Raw genomic sequence first — 17,389 nt, 5'->3', positions numbered from 1 at the left:
CAGCTGGAGGATTGTATGTAAAGCCTGCAGGGCTTATCACTGGAGCTGCTGCATTGTCTTCCCTTTGAACCAATTGGAGCAATGCAGCGGAAACCGTCATTTCCCTAAAAGCTGCAGACACTTTGGAAACGCGTCCTCAGAAGAAACGCACCCCTCAGATTCTGTTCACTTGTATTTATTATTCCGTGGCACATTATGATTAACGAATTCCTTCCATCATTCGGTGTCACATAAACCAAGACTACAAATTGGTACAAAATAATACAAAAATATAAATTGGAAGTTTGTGGTTTCTTTACTATCACAGACAAGTGTTTGGTGCGCGTAACATCAGCACCTTTCACTGGAGGGAAAAATGCATCTTCTCGAGCTAAAAGACAAAAGCATTCAGTAATATCTATCAATCAAAGGAGGTGGCTGCAATATGCAACATATTAATTGTGTTCAGAGCCCACTGCCCTCTAGAGATCAAGCTACAGCAAGTCAAATCACACAATTATCAAAAAATAAGTTACAAAAGATGAACCAGTGGTGTACACGAGACAGTGATGGCTGTGGTCAGTTTAAACAGAAACATATTGCACCTTTGACACCTCAGTGAGAAGTTGCTCATGAATTATGAGGAAAAGAGCAAGTTGAACTCTATAAACAAAAATCTAGTTCATACCAATGGCATTCATCAGGAGAATCACAAAAAGATTTTAACTAAAATACACTGAAAAGGAATGTAAAAAATATAACAAAACTGTACACAAAAAGTTAAAACAAGGCATAGTATCTTAGTCCACATCACTGCAAGGAAAGCTAATGATCACGTCCTTTTCAGTGGTGGAAAAACAAACAGATGTTTAGCTGGAGAAGGTTTGATGGGTCGTGATTATAATAATGTTGCAGTTCCAGAAGGCTTCATGTAGTGTTATCTGAGAAAAGCACATCCTACAATGAATTTAAATGTTCATAACCATTTAGGAAGGCATGACATGGTACGATGCCCAATGTCCAGAGCAAAAAAGTTAGAAATCGGTCAACATCCCAGAATTTGGGGTCCACAGTAGAGCAGCAAGGATTAGTAGACTGTTTGATTAGACGATCGACAGAAAAGCCATCAATTTGGTTAAAAAAAAAAAAAAAAATGCCCAAAATTGTGGTTCCAGCTTCTTAAATATGAAAATGTGATGCTTTTTTTCGTCATAAGTGAACCGACTATTTTTGGAGCGCTGGTCAAACAAAATCGTTTTGAATGCATCACATTGAGCTTTGGGAACTAGAACTGGCATTTTAGACCATTTCGTCTTTTTGAGACAAAATGATTAAACGGGAAAATAATCGACAGATTAATCAGTACTGAAAATAATTAGCTTCATCCGTAATTCAGTCAACAAAAATCCCAGAACTTGAGGTCCGCGGTTATTCAAGGTATCAGCACGGTAACCAGTGGGCCACCCTTATGACCGACGCTGGGAATCTGGATGTGTTTATACGTGAACAGGAAGTGGAAAATTGGGGATTGCAGCTTTAGAAATCTGGGAAGCAATTACCGTCGACTGCCCACAGATGTGTGAAACCAGTGACCACGAGGATGTTCCACTACGATGCGAACAGAGGGTTTCATGCTTTCAGTTACTGACTCGTCAGTAGAGTATAGTCCAGTGATGAAGAAGTGGAATATTCCAGCCCCCACAGATGCTTCAATAGCATCCACTTTAAAGCATAAAAGCACAGAATAATGGGAAGGCTGCTAGTTTTCAGCCTTGAAACCTGAGCCTGAATAAACAGTTTCTATAGACGGGTACAAAGAAAACTATAATTAATCAATGGTGTGTTTCTAAGCTGGTATAAAAATCTACACTATATCAAACAAAAGTAAAATGGAAAAGAATAAATGAGTCATCATAAATAAAAGCTATGGCATGTTTCAATGGCATCATATTCAAGTAATCTTGTTCAAGTCCCTGATACTTAGTGGTTCATGTAAACATTGTAGTCATTAACAGACACAGAACCAACAGTTTATAAGAAGGCAGCAGCAATTTATATGTACAATACAGTAACAACATCCACGTCTCCTTCACCATGCTGGTCCAGTTTGTGGTAAATTCTTTGAGTGGTGCCGGAGACACTGAAATTAAAACTTTAGGAGGACAAAGCCTGCAGCCGCCAGAGAGACACATTGTCACCCCGAGTGTGAGACGGCTCTGCTACAAGGCTCGACTTTGGAGATGGAAGAGAAGAGATGACGAGGACAGAGAGAAAAAACAAAAAACAGCTGCGGCCTTTACCTGCTGAGCTCAAAGTAATGAATTCTTCGTCCCTTCTGAGGGTTTATGTGGTGAGGAATTCCCAGAGCTGCCCTTCAGCTCCAACCGAGACGACATGAGTTAGATCAACGTTCACTGACTGAGTCAGCAACAAGCCTTTATTTCTTCTTCTTCTTTCTCTCTCAAATGGTGGCTCAAGAAAAAATCAAAATAAAAAAAAAACACTAGCCAATTCTTTTCTCTCTAAAATGTGTTACATTTTTGGGATTAGACAGTTTAAAAAAAGAAAAAAAAAAAAAAAATCATGTCAAGCAGCAAGATATCTTTTTCACAGATACTTTGCGTTCTGTGCACTTCTAAAATTGGCTCAGTTATCACATGACTGAGAACAGGCACTGAATGAGGTGGGTGTTAGATCACACTGCTGCTTTCATCTCATTCACAGTGATGACAGTCTCATAATAACACAGATCTATAAAACCAGTTCAGAACATGGCAATAGCATTTTTGCAACGCCGCAGTATTTCAAGGTGGTGGAACGTTTGTCACGTCAGTGTGATCACTTCCACCGGGTCCGTCTTGCCTTTGGACCTCTGCTTGCGTTTGAGGCGTCTCTGTGTGAGGGACGAGGGAGCAGGACAAGCTGAAGGTGTTGCGGAACTGACGGAGAGAGAGAGGAGGTCTGTAAAAGGATAATTCGGGGTGGGGAATTGAGTCGGAAGCATAGCAGTGCACTCCCGCAGGGGTTTGTGTTCCCTCTCCGTCTCCTGGCGTCACCTGTCGAAGCAGCCCGCTGTGAACGTGTGATGAGCCCCCAGGTACCCCCCGCTGTAGGCCATGCTCAGACAGTGGCGCGGCTCTCCGGCGAGCGCCATCTGCACAGAAATGGGGCCCTGGAGCGGCAGCGCGCGAGCCCCCGGCTGGAGACCGGAGGTCAAGCTTGGGTAGGAGGGGAACCCACCCCCGGGAGTCATGGATGCAGCCCCAGTCAGGAGACCCATCCTGTGGCTCTGAAGGAAGTCCTGAGACATGTTCACCACAGGCCCCAAAGCCTGGGAGTCAGCTAGCGCCTGCAGCTGGGACAGGGACGGGGAATGCTGGGAAAGGTGCGGGAAGCCGTCTGGCTGAAAGAGCAGCTGTGGTGTGGAAGAGGTGGAGGAGGAGGAGGAGGCTGGTCTCTGGATGGCTGACATTGGAGAGAGGTGAGAGGTCTGGGGCTGGGACTGCAGAGAGGCGGGCCGGTGAGGAGGAGTGGATTTGGTCTTGTTGGCCTCCTTAACGTCATTGTCATGAGCACTGTGGAGAGGAAAGGTAAAAAAAGATGGGAAATGAATCAACAAATATGCAGACAATTGAATTAGTACAATTACATTTACACAGATGAACGCTGACCAAGAAACATAAAACTTAATTACAGAGGTTAAATTACACAGCATCAGCTCGGATTATGAGATAGATGGGCTTTGTCAGATCAGATCAACTCACTCACTCACACACTCACACACAAAAGCTTCTTCTGGTTGAAGCAACAGGCGTCATATAATCCCAAACCATGGCAACCAAAAATATAGAGAGATAAGGGCCTCAATGTCATCTACCTTGAGCAGCCCACTACACTTTGAGAGGCTCGTGTTCCAGCCTCACTTTCTGTCAAGACCTGTTTTCTCTGTGTGCGTATGTGGTGTGGCGTGTGTGTCCCTTACAGCAGCATGAGCTCAATGCACTGGGTGAGGTGGTCCCAGGTGTAGCCCGTAAGCAGATGCAGAGCGGTCGTCCAGCTAGGAGAAATCTGAAGGCAAATACGAGATGCTGCCACACACGCAGCAGCAACCTGGGACGGTCGGAAACTCAGGAAGGCGTGGTCTAGAAGAACCCAAAGACAAGGATTTCATTAAATACTGAATCAAACTTTTCCCACAAGCTGATAAATTCATGTTCAACACCTCTGAAACAAAGCAAAGTCCAGTTCACTTTTCTTCCTCACAACCCACCTTGGAGTGAGACTTCCAGAAAGTAGTGAGTGTATTTGTCCATGAAAGCCTTGGTCTTTGAGAGCGAAGAGAGGGGCCAGCCGTTGTATAGGTCGCCCTCCTGCACCGAGGCATGGAGGTAGTAGTCAATAAAGTGGGCTGGTGTGGGCATGCACAGATTCCAGCCAAATGTCTCGAGCAGCAGGAGCTCCATTTTGATCAGATCCTTCTTGTTGAGAACCAGGTTCAGGCTGCACATAAAGCCCAGAGAGTTCAGCTGCTCCAGTTTGGGGACCCGGTCCTCCTTTTCCTCAAATTTACCTGGAAACAAAAGACGGAGATGCAGTGAGGTCATCCAACAGTGTGTTGTGCAATGAATACAGTTTGACTAAATATGCCACCTCTGAAACGCAGCCTACACATACCCATGAAGAATATTTTTTTTGCAGAGCAAAAACAATCCAACAATTCAAAAGGAAATCATTCTGCAAGTTAGATAATCACATAATTAATTTGGTTAGTTATCAAGAAACATTAGCAGACATTCCAGCTCATTAAATGTGAAAACATTATGTTTTAAATCTGGGATTTTAGATTGTTGGTCAAACTTAATTTCTTTCATGTGTCATATGTTAAATACTTGAACTAGCTGGAAAAAAAAGGAGCAAAGAACATTTCAACAGAAGATGGTGTCTTATTCAGAGCCAAAGTCAGAACCAGTCATCATGTGGGGTGAAGATGATAGCTCTTTGCTCCTTTTCAGTATTACAATGAGAATGATCCTCTGTAGCCACATGGAGCAGGTTTATGGGCAGCCATAAAGAGCCTTATACTCCAGCTTCCACAAAACCTAACAAGTGCCTGCAAAGCATTAGCAATTAAGCTGACTATTGCTGAACATCTGGCTATAAAGCTCAGCTATTACACTCACAGGGAAACATCACTATAGGCTTGCAGAGTTTGGAACACTTTCTGTGGATTATACAAATACTTTCTATGAAAAAACACCGTCGGCTCAATCCCTGATATTTCTGTGCCTCTCACTCGCTCCATATCTCAGACATTACAGCGGCACTACAGCAAGCCCCCTCCCCATCCCAAGACATCCTCCTTTCCATGGCAACAGAGCTGAGGCCTCGGGGGTCTGTGTGACCAATGGAGAGGGGTGACTCTGCCTTTAATCCGAGGATCCAACAGGCCTCCTCTGCTCAAATTTAAAGAATGAGGGCGAGGGGGTGTCAGGTTACTCTGATACAGGCCTTCCTCTAAAGCATGTGGCTTAGCTGCTCACAGCTTTAAGAAGGACGACGTGGGGACTCATCGTAGAATCATAGTGAAAATGAAAACTGTAGCTCGGAATTTTTTTAGGCTGATATCAATATTTGAGAACACAATAATGATACTCAGACAGATGTGTATTTTGTATTTAGATAAAACACGTGACAATCATTTTTGACCAGGCAACACTTTAAGTACCCCCATTTAGCAACAGTATATAAACAATGAATTAATGGTGAAGTAGTAAGTAAAGCAAATAACATACGTGTTTATTTAACTATAACTCCTCCTCTAGGCACACACATGGAGGCCAGTATAGAACCAGATAATGAATTATAGTAAAATGTATATAAAATAGTCTAGGATAAGCTACAATTGCTGTCAAATACTGGCTTATCAATTAACACATTAAAATGTTCTCATATCTGCTTAAACCTACATTGTAGGGCTTTATAAACCATTTCTTTAATGTATATTTACTGTTTATAAATGTTAATTAGAGGGGCGTAAGGTAAACCGTTTCCTTTGATAAAGCGCCATTCTTTTACTGATATGTATGTTGAGTGGCACATTTTTTGGGATAAACCCTGATTTGACAAAAGTAAATGACCTGAAACATATCTTTGTTATTTCTGTGTGGCTACTTCTAGTTATTTATCAGACAATTCATACGCCAATACTGATTTATCTACAATAAGCTGGCATTGATTAATACATTGGCCCGACTGATTCAACTATGATTTGTACAGTTTCCACCCAGAGTAATTTGTGGAAATTGCCTCAAGAAGCAAATAATTACTACTCAAGGTATATAAATGTGATTACAACAACACAGTAGCAAAGTAGAGCCATCACAATTCATACAAACAATCACACACTACTGCCTGCTGAGTAAGTGCCACTTAGTTGCTGTTGCAGAATCAGTTGGCATTATATCCACTGAGTCGGATTATAAAAACATGCATTTGCTTTGTGAAAATGTGCATCCAGTTGGGAATTACAACAACCCTTCTGTTGGGGGTAAATCTTGGCCTCCAAGCTGAAATCATGGCAACTAACCATTAAAAATAGGGGCTTTATTGACTTTTTTTCTAGCTGTAGTTGAAAGCAAATACACATTGGATACTCCAAGCAACGATTGTCTGTAGTGCCTTTCATAAAGACATCATTTACCTCTCTGTGACCAAGCCTCAGCAGGTGGGGCGTCTTCCTACCAAGTGCGAGTTTTACCACCGATGTAGCGACCCACCATTAAGCAAGGCAGGAGAGAGGAAGAGAGAGGGAACGGGTGAGAGAGTATTAGGGGAGGGGGTGTGGGGAATCTGCAGCCCAACGAAGCCAGAGGGGTAATTATCAGAGAGGCAATAATGGGATCTCTCCAGCAGAACAGGAAGCACTGTGAAACAGGGCTGATTACACAGCACCGTCCACACTTGCCCCGTCCTCTTCCCCTCACATCCTCTGGATCAGGGCCCTGTCTGCTGCTAGACTGCTATGTCCACACAGACGCTGCCATAAAAAGCCATCAATGCCCCCAATCTCCACACAGCCCCAGCCTCTTTGATCTTAAAGAGAGTCACAGCGCAAGTCAATCTCCTCATTGTGCCCTTTGATTACTCCTCTGGTTTACTACTGTGGGTGAACCCGGCACATGAGAGACATGGGATGCCCAAAAGCTTTAGAAACAAAAAAAACAACAACAAAGCAACTTCAGAGAGAGCTACAAAAGTACAGTATGATTAGAGCCACAAACCGGTTTGACTCCTGTGTGTATCATAGCCTGTATGACAAAACAGTGTTCTCATTCATGTCAATGAGTTGGCACAGCAGGGGTGCAGCAACCGAGCGTGCCAGCAGAAAAACAAGTTGACTGGTTCCACTTTATCTGCAGCACAACCCAACGCTAGATAAACATGCTAAACAGGGCTGCAACTAACCATTATATAAAGCAGTAAACTAATTATCAAAAAAGCTGCCGATTAATTTTCTATAGATTAACTAAATCACTAATCGTTTCATCTCTTGAGCCAATATGTTTCTGTAACGCTGCCATATAATGCGATTAAATACTTGCATTTAAGAGAGAGACGTTTTCTACAGTGGGCTGAGAGCGACGGTGCATTCCTCTCCGAGTTCAGCCTACCTGGAATGCAGGCAACTAAATGATCCTATTTTAAGTCAGAGAGACACCGAAGAAGAAAAAGCAAAAACAGCCTTTTTATTGACACAACTACCCTTTCCATACACTGCACCTTCAGGGCACCTAGCTTTTCTCATGGCACCCGCAGGAGATGGTGATGATGAGAAAAGACCAAGTAAACAGAGTGAAGTTAGAGGTCGGGGGTTAGGGAGAGGTGAGGTTGCAGGGCCTCCTCCCAGGTGTGCCGTTTGGGTAAGAAGTTGAGGGGGGGGGGGGGTGGGGGGGTTAGATGGGGGGGGTTAGATGAGGGCTGTTAGAAACCTGAGAGCTGTATCCTCACACAGAGACAAAGGCCTCGGTTTCTGTTCTTCTTTTTGTAGATATTATGGAATTCTAGTCCATGAACCTCAAAATAGTTAAGCTACGCTAAAAGAAACACATTTTATACTTTCACACAGTTTTGATTAGCACCCCGAAACACAGGACCAGCGGCTCAATTCTTGGGGAAATGTTCTTAAATCGAAAAACTGACATATATTGAGACTACAAAACGCACAACCGGAAGAGAAATGAATAGAAAAATTGATAAACGGGATACAAATTAATCCAATGTGAAAAAAAATTGATGGATGTATTTTTCAACTGCAGATGTTTTGTAAGTTACCTACTGTTAACATCTGAATATTGATATGTTGCCAATAAAGAGCTAAAAAGGAGCAGCTTGTAGGATTCAGTGACATCCAACTGTGTGTGTTTGCTGACTCCATCCAACTGAACACTGCTCGCCCTCCCCTATGAAGCGTGTTGGAGAACTATGGTGGTTCTCAGGTAACATAAAAACACAAAAAAGCCCCCCTCAAGAGCCATTGCAACATGGCGGATTAAGTGAAAAGTACCCGTTTCATATGTAGATATAAAAGGGCTCATCAAGACGAAAACAATTCTTAGTTTAAGGTGATTATACACTAATGAAAATAGATCCCCCTAAACGCTACACAATGGTCCTTAAAGTGTTTGTGGGGGGAGGGACACTTCAACAATCTTCATTTTCTTCCATATTCTCTATTTCTTTTTCTGCTCGACTCGACAGCCATGGAGGAATTTCCTCTGCCGTTTAAACTCCTTTTATTTGCGGGTTCATCTTTCATTGGGAGTGTGAAATTGGTCACAGCTCCATCACAGGATCTCCATGTTGCCACCCCTGGCCCCGGCAGCTCTCACAATGTAGACCAGGGCCGACCCCTGACCCCCGATGCTAATGCCTGGGTGACCACGGAGAATCTTAAAACCCAGCCCCGTGTGTTTATGCGTGTGTGAGTATGTGTGGTGTGTTTTGGGGGTATGGGTGATGAGGGCTGACACAGGGGGAGTGTGAGCAAACAGAGCCTCAGGCATTAGCCTACATAACAAGACATGGAATATGACTTAATTATAATATTTGTATTATAGTTTGTGGATTACAATTACACACAGGAACTCTTATGAACACAAAGGTGAGCTGGTGCTTCGGTAGCATCTGATGGTAAGAAATATTTACTTTTCCAAACCCATCTGAACATCTTGACATGATTTCTTTAATTATGATAGCCCCCACATGACAATAGTTCAATCAGAATTATTGTCAAACCTGTGAGGGGGGATAAAGGGGGAAGTGGGGTTCCCTATTAATCTACATTTCAGGGCACCCTGCTGGGTGGTTCAGTTCTAACATGTCCCGTTTTGCCGGCCACCACCTCTTCCTCCCTCTCTACCCTGTTTAACATCAGCAGCCGACCTGCCTTTGAAGTAGCGCTCCACTCGTTTCCCAACCCCCCAGGGATGTGGGGCTGCTTTTACTGGCCGCCCCGTCCCAGGCCTCGCTCTGCCTTGTCCCTGACAAGGTGAGCAAACGAAGAGGAAACAGAGCCAGCAGCCAAAGGTAAAAGGACACCACCGGAGCCCGGTCGGTTAAATGGTTATGTGGTAGTAAAGCACTGCCTTTTCAATGGGAACTGCTCTAATGGACTAAAAATGAATGTCAATCTGAATTAGATGATCTCAAAAAAAAATAAAAAAATAAAAAAAATTATATATATATATATATATATATATATATATATATATATATATCATAGATTCCCACAGCGACCATTTCCTTATTTAGCACTGCTAGCTTACAGCACATCTCTACCACCACACACACACGCCTGCAAACACAACGACCTGGACCCAGCAGCCTCAGCTCCCCTCCCCCTCCCTGGAAAGGGTCTGGCTGCCTGGCTGTCCTGCTTGCATTGACGAGCTTTTGTTTGGGGCCTGACTCAGAGAGCATATGGCAGGTGCCCCTCAGCACACAGTTCCTCCCCACCCTCGGGCTCCGAGGCCCATCTTAAGTGCACTGTGTAGTCAATATGACTGAGCTTCTTGTGCGACACAGGATGCTCTTTTTATTGTTGTTAAGAGACCCTTCACTGAATCGGGTTCACTTAGAAAAATACATTAAATCAAGTTTCAACAATAACTTGTTGCAGAAAAACACCCTGCTGATTATAATCATGAGCCAAACAACAAACTTAAACAAAATATATAAACAAAGAGTAAAACATTGTGACAACGTAGACTAGCTGGCAGCAGAGACACGTCCATGATTTCATTTAACATAACAAATAGATGCAATATGCAGAGCTCTGACTTCAGGGACCGAGATCTGCCAAGAAGAATGATGTGATCACTGCAGGACTTCATGGAATGTAACACAATAGAAACTTAAGTTTGGGGATGGGGGCTGATTTTTAATGGAAATTTGCAGTGCATTCAAATAGTCAATACTGAAATTCACATTAAATTCCACAGGATTTTGGCTTCCTGCAGTAATTGGATTCTCTGGAATGAGGTATGGTCTCTAAATGAGCTCCCAACAGTCAATAAAACTAAAATACTGACCACAATCTGAAGAGGAAGAGCTCATCCATGAACAAACACATGCACACACAAGCATCCACAACTCACACACAATAGACTAACAGGATTAAGCATTGACTGCTGAGAGGCACAAAAGAGGTAGCGATTAATTAACAGAGCGCGGAAGCCAGAAAATTTTAAAGAAAGACGATGTATGTGCCTGTCAAAGGCAGGCGGTGGGACCTGGGGAGGCCGTTCAATAAGTAGGCCAGATTCCAAAGCACCTCAGGACACATAAAAACCCAAGACAACTTGGAATCAAACACCCTTTCAAGCCTTCATCAATCATGGCTGCGACTCCCCAGAGTCCTGGAGGAGTCAGAGGCAGGAGAGCCGAGAGAAGAGAGCCTGACTAACCGAGAGCCACAATCAAAAGATTCAATAGAAAACCAGATTAATCTATTAGAGGATAGAAAAAGCACCTCTGTCCAGGTTGGCTTGATAATATTTATATCACTCAATGAGCAAACTCTCAAAAGCTATTCCTGGATTCTCATGAGATTGCTTTTTAAATAAAAACCTCTTTCAAGTCGTATTCAAATTCATCCCACTACAGAGACTACTCTGATTGCAAAGATGGCCTGTGTGCGACCACACACACACACACACACACACACACACACACACACCCCCCCCCCCCCCCCCCCCAAGTGAGCAGGCCCTATTCCAGACTCCCACTTTGACGGCATCATTAGTCTAATTACCCATGATGCCAAGGGCTGCACTAATGTACAGAAAACCTCACAGTCTGTTAATCACAAGACAGACGCAGAGACACTAATAACTACCACACAACCTGCCCCATGCATCAGCAGGGTGGAATGACTAACATACCTGCTCTACACAAAACACACATTTAGATTTTACAGCAGAGAAACATGCTGGTTACTATTTATCATCACTTCTCCAAAGAATAACATCAACCAGTCATCAGTCTAGGGCAGAAGACATATTTAGGAATTTAAATCCAAAGCTTTAACTTAATTGCTTTAAATCTGCAAAGTGCAATCAGCAAGTATGTCTTTTAGTCAGAAAGCCATTTAACAGATAAGGTGATATTTTTATTTTTGTTGACCAATCCCATTTCCTCAGTTGATCTCTCAAAAGCATTGCGTCAACATAAACTACAGAGCTTAAACATGTTTATCTTTATGACGAAACATGTCGACAAGTAAAACGGTGTGAATGACAATAATGGAGCTGCACGGCACAGCGGAATAAATTAAATAAAATACATACGGCTTTGGTAGCACAGGAAATAGTTGTGAGGAGAATCAATTCATTTTTGGCAGAAATAAAAAATGTTTCTTATTGCCAAATAATACCCAATATCCTGGAAGTATGAAAAGAGGCCGATCGCAGAGAGAAGCGCCATTAGAGAATTATCCTGCAGATAAAACAGGATTGTGAGTACGAAATCCTCTGCAACCAGTCACATGTTGTCAATGACGGGGAAGAGGTCCCACCTTAAACTAGAGGACATTCTGACCGTGGCAGGTGTGATACTAGTTCATCTCAAAGTGACTGGGTGGGACTGAAGTAACAGCAGCAGCTCCAAACATGTTTGTGTAGCCGGGATCAAAGACACACGAGATGTTCTGCAGACAGTTCCTCCTAAAACAATGACGCACTCATTCTTCCACAATAGAAACCTTGTTGTTTTTTCCAAACCGACATTGCAGCAAATTGTCAACACGGGCTATCAGATCTGTCTGAAAAGTGGAGTTGGAAGAAAAAAAAAATACCCCCATGGTCTCTAGAGCATAACTCAAATTAGCCTTGATGGAGGAAGTGCTTCTTCTTGTGCCATGTGTGCATAAACTGTCACAGCCTAAGCTTCACAGTGTAGCTCTTCAGCATTTACAGAATAAGTCAAAGTAGAATGGTTTGTCTAAAACTAAAAACTATGCGGATGGATATAAGGGATGAAAATGGACTTACTGGCTAGGAGCAGACACGAGAGGGCGATGACATAGAGCTGCTTGACGGCCACGTCGTAGTGGTCCATGAACAAGTCCAGCAGGTAGACAGCCAGGTGACGCGCTGTGGGACACAGCTGGTATCGATTGCTCAGGATGGCCAACAAGTCAGCAAAGTACCGCCGCATGCCAATCTGTGGAGAGTGGGCTCGGTAGACCGGTAGCTTCAGCTCCTGGAGGGGGAGAAGAGAGAAGGAATGAAGGGGGACAGTGGAGAAACACGGGGGTTGTAAAAAATAATAATATGCATGATAGTGAGCCATGCATGTCCCCTGCTGACTGAGTTTAACTGCTGTCAGGAGAGCTGCTGAAATACTCAAAGAATAAACTCCATTTACCATCAGAAATTCTTGATTATGATTCAGCCTCGTTTCAATTTCATTTAATTCACCATCGCTGCAGAGAAGAGGAGCTAATTTGGGTCATTGCAGGGGTCTCAGAGTAATGGAGGGTGGTCATATGTGTGCGTGTGTGGTTGTGGGAGGCACGGTACTTCCAGTAGAGGTTGAGTAGTAGATAGGATTAGGTTTCACCCCTAGCACATCTCCTATTCATGTTCAATTAGCTGCATGTGTTTCAAAGTGGAGGATAGATACTTGGGGGCATTAGCATTCAATCAGCCTCAGGGATCTTTACAATCAGCAACAGAAAACAGGAGAGCAAAAGGCTCCCGTTTCTAAATCTACCTCAGAGAACAAACAATAAACATTTAGTACTGGATGTACAAATTCACAGCGCATACTTTCTATGTCTTTAAGCTGCTTATCGGAAATTGTTTTTTTCCTTCTTTTTTTTTTTGCTCTCTGTGAATCTGAATAAAAACAAGGGCTTTTGATTTGGATTTAATAAGAGATTCAGGATCGGTAGATTAATCTTCTTAAATTCCTTACATGAGAGGAGATAAACAGAAAACATCCCCTTCATGTTGTTTAGAAACATTCCTGACTTGAGGGTGGCTCAAACAGCTTCACATTTCAAAAGAAACGCATGCTACAGTCAGTCAATCCTTAAAATAATACCGTTTACTGTGAGGGAGCAACACTGTCAGGGCTCTCGCAAAATGCCAACTATTTATTCTGAGCTGAACTAAGACAACGACGACTGACACTTCAATGGAGTCTAAAAATAAAGAGTATCCCCTCCCAAAACCATATATAGCCTCTCACCCCCCCCCCCCCGGTACCACAACCAACCATACCGCCCAATCCTCCCCAAACTCTCCTCTCCTCCCACCGCTTCAGCCTCTGGTCCATCTGTCTGTCTGGAGGTACAAGGGCAGCAGGAGAATGGGGGGTGGAGGCCTGCTGGAGTCTGGAGGGGCTCCGGTGGGGGTCTGTGTGGGGTGGAGAAGGTGCCTTTGTGGGGGACCCGCACCATAATTAAGGATTCCACAGCTGCCTCGGCCTGATTTGCATGTCTGATAATTTGCCACATGCTACACACCACAGCTATCTCCCACATCAGGGCATTACCACTGCAGCAAACGTCATTAAGGCTGGATGAGGCTGTGGGGGAGCAGGCGCCATGCAGGAAACCTGAACACTGTGTGAGGGCCTTTTAACACACGGCTCTGATACTCACTCCACCATTCCTTTCCACTGCAAATGTGACTGCGTTCAGCTTACCCACATGTGAAAACAGCCAGCCATCAAAAGCTTGTGAAACCTATAAAGCCGTTTGAGTATTTTTATTAAAATGTAAAGCAATCTGGTCAATTTTGATGGAGGGAGGCTACTGACAATTATATTAATTTGCAATTAATCAGTTGAATGTTTTATGATTTATCCAGAAAATAATCGGTAATGAAAAGTTGCAGGCCAACCAATAGAGCAACACGCAGACGCAACAACTTACAGTCATGTAGATGAAATAAATGCAGCAAACCTTCTCATTTAAGGAGCAGGAACACGCTAATGTTTTACATCACAAATACTTCAATGTTCAGTAGCAGGACAATCTGCTGTTATGATGAGAAATAAATGGAAGCTCATAGTTGGGAGAAAAAAATAATTAAAAACCATGAAAAGTATCTTGCATGTACCGTGAGTAGAGCTCCAACAATGAATCCAGTGAATCATCGAGCAGATTAATTGATAATGAATAGAACGGTTAGCAGCCCAATCATGAGTTACACAATCAAAAGATATTGAGAAGCTAGAAAAGATCTTTGTCCTTAAATGGTCTGATGTACAGCATGTTGTTGGTTACAGGCTCCAAAATAGAGCAATCGTCTTTAATCTTTTAAGAGTCTCAAGCGTTTCTCAACTCCTCATACGCAACTTCGCAGTATTGAAAATGAGGGAATTGCATGTATACACTGTGGTGAGCCGGTTGCTTGGGATTCTAACCAAATGCTGATAGAGGGCAATCAGACCTAACATTAGAGCGACTATCTCTCCCTCATTATAGTGTGTGAGACAAGAGTGGGTGTGTTGTTTAGTTTCCAGCTCTGCGTGCAGATTCTCATTCTGATTGATGTCTCACTCTGAGTCAGACTGTCCAGCATGAGTAAACTGTGAGTAAAGGACTGAATCATATACTGTATACAGGGCCCGGTCTGACACACTGCGGTTCTCATTGATGCACATGAACACAATCTGTGGTGCGTTCAGGCACCTGATATCTAAAACCTGATCTGCATTCATCTCCCTAAACGTGAAGCTGGCAGCAGAGTCTCAGCCCAAAGATGCCAGTCGAGTGACAGATGTCTCCATTAAAGTGACACATGGGAAGAAATATGATCACGCTTCGAGGTTAATTAAGCGATTTTCACTTAATGAGCCTTAAATCCTCCATGTAATCTAATTTAGATCATGTTTAAATATACAACAGGACCGTGTAATTATATATTCCAAACTTTCAATACATTGTGAGGTGTAGAACATGCTAATACCAACACAGGTCTGTTGGTTCAGGCGGCAAATAATTATCATTATTATATATAAAGTTGCAAGTTAATTTTCCCAATTAATCATTTTATACCTTAAAAGTCAGAAAATAGTGAAGAAATAGAATGTCTCTATTTTCTCAATTAATTGGCTGCAAAAACGCTGCAACTAATAATAATTTTCATTATTGACAAATATAGTGACTCTTGATTAATTGTTTGGTCCTTAAAATGTAGTAAAATAAATGTCCATCACAAGTTGCATGGTGACGTTTTCAAAATGTCTTGTTCAGTCTGGCCAACAGTCAAAAACAAAGATATTTTATTTGTTTATCTTTTTGGTCAAATATGTATTTAAACAATTCATCTGTTCAATAAAAATGTTGCTGATTAATTTTCTTTTGATTGACGAATAGAAAGGACAGAAACGTTATGTTCTTCAGTGTAGATGATGTAATGTGAATAGTTAAAAAGTCACAATCAAAAGCTCACACTGAAGAAAACAACACATGAAAACAGAGCTGTGTTCATTAATAGCTCACCTTGATGCGGAGCGACTGATGGATGTCGGCCGCTAGCTGTCCTTTCCACCATTGCAGCTCCCTCTCCATCTTTCCCATCCAGAGGACACTTCAAGAATCAAGTTGTACCTGCTGAGACACGCGGGACCACAATTAAAACACAGTTCAAACACTTTAGAGTGGCGAGAATAACTCAAAACTAGTTAATATTTACTGAGAAAACTATCCTACAAGAGGGTTAAGTCACGCTACATTACATTAAATGGATTATATTATTTATATATTTAAAGCACATGTTTGCTTTCGCACTGGCAACGAAAACCAGGCGATTAAAACGCGTTGAGCGACCCGGTGGTTTTGATAAAGTTGTGGATCACCTTGCTAACAGAGCTCTCTTTTCCTGCATAGGCCATTTTCTCTGCTCGGGTATTTAAATGGCTCAGTTAAATGCCCGCTCGACCACGCTGTAGGTCCACTGACTCACGGCAGCATTTCACTAAATGCCGTCTTTACGCACGTTTGTTCGCTTCCGACAAACAAATAAGTAACAAATCTCACACTTTGGTTATCATTCAAAACGCGTCGGCACCACGAGACAGCGGCCAAACACAGTGAGGCTAAGTTAATGCCCATCGAGCGAACAAACACTCGAAAACAAAAACAACACACTGCGATAAAACTACACACATCCTCACAGACACGGACGATTCCTCCAACACGGCAGTAACAGTAAACTTTCCCCCTCGGTGGTTCTTACACGTGCCACTCACCGCTCCGACGGGAATGCCCCCCAGACCCCTTTGTCTCAGTCCGACATCCTGGACCAGAGAACTCCTCTTCGGCTCAACTTTGAGAAAGACCTCTTTTTCTCGGCCAAACGACAACGTTCAGACCCGCTGACAAGTTCATTAAATAGCTGCCTCCGACGAATCCCGGCAACAGGCGTTCCGTTGCGCCGTTTTTCCCCCAAAACTGTGAGCACTTTTGCGAGAGGTTTCCGCTACACCGTTTTTCCTCCCCGGTAGCTTCGCTGTAACAAAGTAACGTTCGCCTCGGCTGCACCAGCTGCTGCTGTTGCGGTGCGAGGCTCATGCGTCCGACGTGAAGAGGGCCCTCCTCCAGCCTGGGAGTTGTAGTCCTTTAGTCTAGAGGGCAGTGTCAGAACTACAAGCTCTCAATTGTTCACAAAACCGTTTTTTTAATACATGTGAACATTATTTATTTTCTTCATTCCATTATTATATGATTTTATTTTGATTATCATTGATTTAATCACTTAGTATTTAGTTAATTTATAACACCATTACTCTGTTGTTTGGTTGAATCTTTGCACTATACGGTTTAGTTAGTTAATTTAATATTATTCTTTTTCATTGTATATATTGTGCTTTTTTATATCTAATATTTTTACTGTTA

At 42.8% G+C, this 17,389-nt stretch overlaps 1 protein-coding gene across 2 annotated transcripts; it reads right to left on the bottom strand.

Moving 5' to 3' along the window:
* Positions 1 to 159: 159 nt before the first annotated feature.
* On the bottom strand, positions 160 to 16,992 carry ccnjl (cyclin J-like). 2 transcript variants are annotated; one of them, XM_068714608.1, is made up of 6 exons: positions 16,744 to 16,992; positions 15,995 to 16,105; positions 12,528 to 12,738; positions 4,250 to 4,549; positions 3,962 to 4,121; positions 160 to 3,554 (listed from the first exon to the last, which is right to left on the bottom strand). In XM_068714608.1, exons 2-6 carry the CDS (start codon positions 16,070 to 16,072, stop codon positions 3,032 to 3,034), a joined length of 1,272 nt encoding a protein of 423 aa, XP_068570709.1. In that variant the 5' UTR covers positions 16,073 to 16,105; positions 16,744 to 16,992; the 3' UTR covers positions 160 to 3,031. The 2 variants fall into 2 exon arrangements, with proteins under 2 accessions (XP_068570709.1, XP_068570710.1); XM_068714609.1 differs by having other exon boundaries at positions 15,995 to 16,102.
* Positions 16,993 to 17,389: the final 397 nt, after the last annotated feature.

The sequence above is a fragment of the Cebidichthys violaceus genome, unplaced genomic scaffold (genome assembly GCF_023349555.1).
Source record: "Cebidichthys violaceus isolate CVI_PGR_0920_01 unplaced genomic scaffold, fCebVio1.0.p SCAF_2, whole genome shotgun sequence".
Taxonomy (NCBI): domain Eukaryota; kingdom Metazoa; phylum Chordata; class Actinopteri; order Perciformes; family Stichaeidae; genus Cebidichthys; species Cebidichthys violaceus.
The sequence above is the reverse complement of the archived record's forward strand: the minus strand, read 5'-3'. Positions and strand labels throughout refer to the sequence as shown.

Coding starts and splice junctions, on each gene's coding strand:
- ccnjl (XM_068714608.1), bottom strand. CDS start 16,072: ATGGGAAAGATGGAGAGGGAGCTGCAATGGTGGAAAGGACAGCTAGCG. Junction 12,739..15,994: donor ATCAGTCGCTCCGCATCAAG/GTGAGCTATTAA, acceptor CTCCCCCTCCAG/GAGCTGAAGCTACCGGTCTA. Junction 3,555..3,961: donor TGCATTGAGCTCATGCTGCT/GTAAGGGACACA, acceptor TCCTCTCCACAG/TGCTCATGACAATGACGTTA.